This window comes from Cajanus cajan, chromosome 6 (genome assembly GCF_000230855.2).
Source record: "Cajanus cajan strain Asha chromosome 6, NIPB_CcT2T_4, whole genome shotgun sequence".
Lineage (NCBI taxonomy): Eukaryota > Viridiplantae > Streptophyta > Magnoliopsida > Fabales > Fabaceae > Cajanus > Cajanus cajan.
Window position 1 is genome coordinate 37,585,565 of NC_138522.1, and position 6,912 is coordinate 37,592,476.

General features: G+C 30.2%; 1 protein-coding gene across 1 annotated transcript; it reads left to right on the forward strand.

Annotated features, from left to right (window-relative positions):
* The first annotated feature begins 3,552 nt into the window (after positions 1-3,552).
* On the forward strand, positions 3,553-6,377 carry LOC109797793 (bidirectional sugar transporter SWEET1). The gene is made up of 6 exons (XM_020357930.3): positions 3,553-3,736; positions 3,863-3,899; positions 4,422-4,517; positions 5,078-5,357; positions 5,684-5,803; positions 5,897-6,377. Exons 1-6 carry the CDS (start codon positions 3,703-3,705, stop codon positions 6,071-6,073), a joined length of 744 nt encoding a protein of 247 aa, XP_020213519.2. The 5' UTR covers positions 3,553-3,702; the 3' UTR covers positions 6,074-6,377.
* Positions 6,378-6,912: the final 535 nt, after the last annotated feature.

Consider the following 6,912-nt stretch of genomic DNA (forward strand, 5'->3'; position numbering starts at 1 on the left):
TTGGTGGTGAGTGATTGTGGAAGGAGCTCCTCCATTGAAGGTAAGTTTGATCTCATTTGTATATACGAAGGAGCATAATCGATTATGGTTGGCCACATAATCGATTATGGCCTTGTATAATCGATTATGGGTGAGGCATAATCGATTATGCAGGGTATTTTCGCTGCCAGTGGAACCCGGAACAGCCCCGGAATGGCCCGTTCCAAAATTGTATTTTATGAGAAATATGCGAAATCAGAACGGGGCGTTCCACTTTTGGAACGGACCATTCCACTTTTGGAACGGGCCGTTCCAGGTATGTCAATGAGACATAGCAAATGAGTTCAGAACGGCCGTTCTGGATTCGGAACGGGCCGTTTTGGGGTCATTAATTTGTTATTAATGATGGTTATTTAATACCGTTTATATATATATATATATATATATAATATTAATATTTAATATATAATATATAATACCTTAAATTAAATATAATTATTTAATATTAATATTTAATATTTAATATATATATATATATAAATTAAATATTTATTTAATTTATATATAAATAAAATAATAATATTAAATATTAATATTTTTATATTCTCACTTTGATATATATTAAAGTTCGGTTATATCACCCATCTACTTTGTAATGTTAAAAATTTGTTAATTTTTTAATTGATAAAAATTAACTTGTACAAATAATAAATGTATCTTCATTTCATTCTAATTTATGTTAATGATTTATCAATTTTTTTAATTTATTAATTAACTTTCAAAAAATTTATTGTACATTTTTTTTATACTAATAAAATTTTATTATTTAAATATTGACATCAAAAAGTGCAAATATAAAAAAAAATTAAGTAATACATGTTACAAAATATAATTATCATAATATATTTTTTTATTATTATTTATTATTATAAATATTATTATTTTCATTTTTATTAATATTATTATTATTATTTATTATAATTAGTATCATTATTATTTATTATGATTCTTATTATTTTTCTAATATTTATTATTATTCTTATCATTTTTTTATATTAAATTATACCTATTAATATAATTTTATTGTAATTATTATTAATTACAATAAATAATATTATACTCATTTTTAATCCAAGGGTAAAAGTGTAAATTATATATTCATCTATTAAATTTTTATTTTTTTATCTATCATTAAATTTAAAGCAAATATTTAAATTAATTTATTTTTAAATTAATATTTTATAAATTTTTTTAGTTAAAATTTATATATTTATCTTTTAATTATAATAATTATAAACTTTTTTTAACCTAAGGGCAAAATAGTAATCTTTCACAATTATCAATTAAAAAATTTATTTTTATCTATCACATCAATCAATTCATTCATAAACTTTCACAAACTTTCTCTACACTTTTCACTCACTTTTCCTTAATCCAAACAACCTCAATTTCCACTCACTTTCCCTTCAAATCTCTCCTTTTCCATTCTCTCTTTTCCATCTTCAAATCCAAACAAAGCCAAAAAAGAATGTCATGTTGTGATATTAATAACTATTTTGAAAAGTAAATTTTGGTAGATTTTTTTACAATTCAAATTTTGGTTTATTCATCAAAGTTTATACAATATTATATTTAACGGAGTACACTTGAAATCAAAACATCTTGTATGTCCAAAATAAAAAGTACGAAAGAGAATATAAAAAAATTGAAATTATTATTTATTTCCTAAAACTTACTCTATCACATCATGTATAATGTACAAATAATGAATCTATTAACAACTATTTAATAAAAGCTTTTAATATCAATAGTAATGAAATAATTAATATGATAATGGTAACAATGAAATAGTTGTATGCATATCTTTTATTTTTATATGTTCTTCAATCTCACGTGTACGTCAAGCTTGAGCATGCTGCTTGTCTTGTTGCTTTCTCGAATATAGTACAAAGGTTATCTCTCTAATGATGGGTTGTTATTACCTTAAACCCAATTTCCTTCTAATTTGGTTACTCAAGTTGGAATGGCAAATAGAAAGATTAAGCACATTCCCTTGAAGCCTAATATTCATTTTAGCCCTATAATTGATTAATGGTACTTTAACATGTGTATCATAATTATTTAATTTTGATATGTAAATTAAGTTATTTAAATTTGATGACCGTATAATTTCAACCTTTACCCAAATCTTTTATTAAATATTTAATAGATTTTATCGATGTAATTCTAAATAATGAAATGGAAACTAACATGTTGTCAAACACACATGTTAATGTGACTTAATTGCATTTTTTAATCACTTATGATTATAATATCAAAAACAATTAAAAGTGTAGTTTAATCGCGCTAGTAAATATATTGAATAGTATGTTAATTTTCACATTATTGTAATATCTTGAAGTAGATAAAGTTTTAATTAATTTAGATATTTTGATCTATCATAACAATATTTAGTCTCTTGTTGTTTTAACTATTACTTACAATGAATATAATTAAATTCATTTCTTAACCTGTTCAATTTTTATTTCAATACAACGTCATCTATATTAATTTACACATATACTTTTTATTAAAATTATATAATATTTCTTTAAAATTCATTTTTTTATTTACTATATACTCTTCTTATATCCTTGTTTAGACTTTCTTTGTTATTCAAAATTTTATTCTATGATATATATCAAATGTAAATTGTAATTGCCTAATAAAAAATGTCCAGACACACATAGAAGGACTAGGAAGTATACATAGACACACTCACACTCTGTTTTAGCCACAGCAAGTAGCACAATTCACAACGTAATTGAACTCTTGGCCCTTGGATTATCCACCAAAGGATTAATCGTGGAATTCTATGACCACCTAGGGGAATCTAGTAAAACTAGGCTAATTGATATACTTTTTTTTGTTAAAGCACAACAATTCCTATCACTTCCAATCCCCAACAAATTACAGATTTTCGGAGTCAAGTTCTTACACGCAACTTGCGAGTTTTTATCCCCGAGTTTGTTCCCAGAACCTAAACATAGAATTTCATAAACAAGGGTGAAAAACACAGAAGAAGCAAGATACTAAAAGTTGATGTTTATTTTATTTACAAAGAGCAAACATATTTTCAGAATCCAAACAAGGTTCTTTTCTGCGGGGTTTTTGTCTGGTTAAAAAATGATCCATGGTATAAATTCACCAAGAAGTTAAATTATATTTTATTTAACAGTTGAGTTAAAATCTGATTGCAACTGTTTCTTAATGGCAGAAGCTAGCTACAGCTACACTGTTGCACTGCACACATGTCTCGTGTTGTGTTGATGTCATGTGGAACTATCATATTTTCCTTTACCTCATCCCGTGAATTATGTACTAGCATGACATTGATGATGATATACATAGCATAAGCATCTGCATTATTTGGGGTTGGCGCAAATCAGACACATGACAAAGACCGGATACATGATTATGATTATGGTTATGGTTATGGTTATGAAGGAAAACAGTTCTCAACCCAAGGATAAGACCAAATTCAATATTATACTGTATTTAACCTTGCGTTGTTTGTTCCTTTTTCCTATATATACCCACTAACTTGTACTCTCCTATCATCGTAGCTCCTTGCTATTTCTAAAGAAACACGCATTATTTGAGTCTCTCAACTCCAAGGGTTATTTCTCCATCCACATCTGCGGATTAGGCAGAACAAAGAAAACATAACAAACATCAAAGGTCATGGAAGTTGCACATTTTTTATTTGGCATATTTGGTAGGTTTAATACCACCCTTTTAGTTTTACATGTGTTTTTCTCATGAAAGTTTTTGTTTAGTTAGGAGTCTTGGCTTCTGAACTTGTGGTTCTTCTGTTTCTCATTGTTCTTCTTTATTGGTATAGGAAATGCCTCCGCTCTGTTCCTCTTCTTGGCTCCAGTGTATGCGTTACATAGCTGCCTCCTTCTCTCTCTGACTCTGTTATCTCTATTAAATAGTGGCTTTTTTATTTCCTGGTTGTGGGTATTGGAGTCTTAAATATCTTTCTCTGACCCATGGACCCTCTTAAAACTTTTCATTATTTTGTATATTTACAACCTGAACATGATTTGTTGGACATCACGTTAATTAATGACATGTTTAAAATAATATATAAATAAAAACAAATGAACTAGTTTTTGAGATTAAGTCTAAACTAACTTCTAATGTGCTTGCTTTCAGATAACTTTTGTTGCACCAAACTATTTGTTATTGAATCATTCCTAAACTTTATACACGGGATATTTACAAAACTGTATATAAGTAGGGGAAATTTTTCACTCCAACAAATAGTTGAACTAACTAAGAAATATACCGAATAGAGCTATTCAACTATTGCATAAATTCAGCATTTTTTTTTATGTTGTTTGGATATATGGAATAGTGCAAGTTTGAGGGAAAATTTGACGAGTTGGGGTTTGTAGGATCACATTCAAGAGGATTATAAAGAACAGATCCACGGAGAAGTTCTCGGGCATTCCATATGTCATGACACTGCTTAATTGTCTCCTTTCAGCTTGGTGAGCTTCTAGCTTGTTCTTTCTTTTGTGGTCTTCTCTCCACAAATCTTCTGTCAAATCACGTGTACTTTTCATTTTTCTGGTCTTTATTTTTGCTACTTAGTCCACCTGTCTTTATTTTTGCTGCTCTTTTTCCTCATGTAAATGTAAATTATCATTTCTTATACCCGGATAATATTTCTTTCCGTACCATGCTTTTTATTTGAGAAAAGTTCCTTGTCTCTTAGTTAAATTTCTTAATGGTGGGGTATTTTTTTTGTGGGGGAGGGGGGTTCATTTTGTCGGACAGAATTCAAATAGTAGTTGAATTTTCGCTTTCAATTGCTAAATAAATTCTTGTGTAGAAAACTATATCCAAATCTTGCTAGCTACTAAATGGTACACCATTGCTTTAGCTTGTATTTATAGCCTCTTAATTGATTTATTCTCGTAATCAATTTTACATGTACTTTAATAAATTCAATGCTTCAAAAAATCAATTATATTAAAATTTAAAACAAAGATAGTTCCTAGTAAAAGTTCGTGTTTTGTCCCTAATGTAATGATTTTTAAACCGTCAGGTATGGTCTGCCTTTTGTGTCTCCCCACAACATATTAGTGTCAACAGTTAATGGCACAGGTGCTTTGATTGAAATCATATACGTGTTGATCTTCATCACATTGGCACCAAGGAAAGAAAAGGCTAAAATTCTTGGTCTCTTCACCTTTGTGCTCTCGGTGTTCTCTGCTGTTGTTTTCGTGTCACTTTTTGCCCTGCATGCCAATGCCAGAAAACTCTTTTGTGGCTTCGCTGCTGCCATATTTTCCATAATCATGTATGGCTCGCCACTCTCAATTATGGTAAGCCAAGTTTCCAGCTAACTGAATTGTAGTTATAACAATTGCTGGTTAAAATTTAACAAAGTAAATTTCACCAATTTTATAATTTTCTTACATATACTCACTGTTTATTAATTTCTTAATAAATTGTCGTAACACTAGATTGATTAACAGTTCTATGCAACTTTTGGTTCACATAGCTAATTTGTCAATGTAAAAAACATGTACAAATTTGGAAAGCCACTGGCACTGGCAACACTACCAAACAAAACGTGCTATTTGTATAGGTGATACTAATAGTTCAAGGTTCATTGTTGTGTTAATTGTGGATTTGAAACTGTGTGCAGAGACTAGTGATCAAAACCAAGAGTGTGGAGTTCATGCCCTTCTTCTTGTCACTGTTTGTGTTTCTCTGCGGCACTTCCTGGTTTATCTTTGGCCTGCTAGGCCGTGACCCATTTGTAGCAGTATGTCACTTTGCAATTTCAATACGTAGTTTCATATTTATTTTTGGCAGTGAAGAAGAACAAACTAAGGGTCAGGTATGGTTTAATTTTCAGGTACCTAATGGCGTTGGTTCTGCTTTGGGGACAATGCAACTAATATTGTATTTCATATACCGAGAAAAGAAAGGTGTTGCAAAAAGGCAAGCCCAAACAGAGGAAGAATCCATGGAGATGGGTGACACAAAACCCCAACAAGAGAAGCAATCCAATGCAAATGGAACTCAAACATGATATGTCGAGGAACATCTTTGGATTGCAACGACAATGCTCATCTTTGTCATTTGTTTGCTACAAAATGTGCAACTAGAGCAAGAACCTATGTGATTTGGTCTGCTCTTAATTGTTTTAGTTCCATATGGCTGTAATTTACTTCTTGCCAAGACATTGGCAACTTTAGTCAGCTAATATTGCACGGAAACAAGCATGTTTGTGTGAGGTTTTAGTAGCTCCTTCCCCTGGTCTCAGGGATTTTATGTTAGTGGCTTTTCTCTGGTGTTATAACCTTCCAAATAAATGTGCACATTGTCATTTTCAATTAGAAAAATCTGTACCAAAAGAGAAGCTAAACAGAAATACGATTTTCTGATACGGCCATAATTTTGATAACACAAGTTGCTAATTAATATAAATTTGAGACAGATTAAGAATGAAGTGATCCTATGACACGTTTTCCTCTTTAAACCGGAGTTTTGAGTGAGGGGTTGATCAGTAGTTGTGATCTTAACAGTTATTCAAAGTTAGTCTTAGCTATATCAATGAGTTAAGTAATATTTTTGTTCAGAATGAAAGAATCCAACCAAATTGCATTCCTAAATAAGGTGGAAACCATTCAGATGAAACAAGCATAGGATTAGTGTAATGAAGCAGGTAACCTGGTTGTCTTTGTCCCAACTCAATCATCAAACTCTGCTGTTCTGCTTTGAAGTCCAATGGCTATATATAATTGCTCTTCTTCGAGGTTCTAATGGGAACACTTGACGTTCTTGCCTATGCTAACATACTACTGCAGATTTAGGTTTCGTTTCTTACCAAGCCAAAGTCAAAGAGCATGTGCTTCTCACATGTCCTCA

Bases quoted from the DNA above. Each gene is read 5' to 3' on its own strand.
- LOC109797793 (XM_020357930.3), top strand. From the start codon at position 3,703: ATGGAAGTTGCACATTTTTTATTTGGCATATTTG. The intron at 3,900-4,421 runs GTATGCGTTACA...TGGGGTTTGTAG, and splicing joins TTCCTCTTCTTGGCTCCAGT to GATCACATTCAAGAGGATTA. The intron at 4,518-5,077 runs GTGAGCTTCTAG...TTAAACCGTCAG, and splicing joins AATTGTCTCCTTTCAGCTTG to GTATGGTCTGCCTTTTGTGT.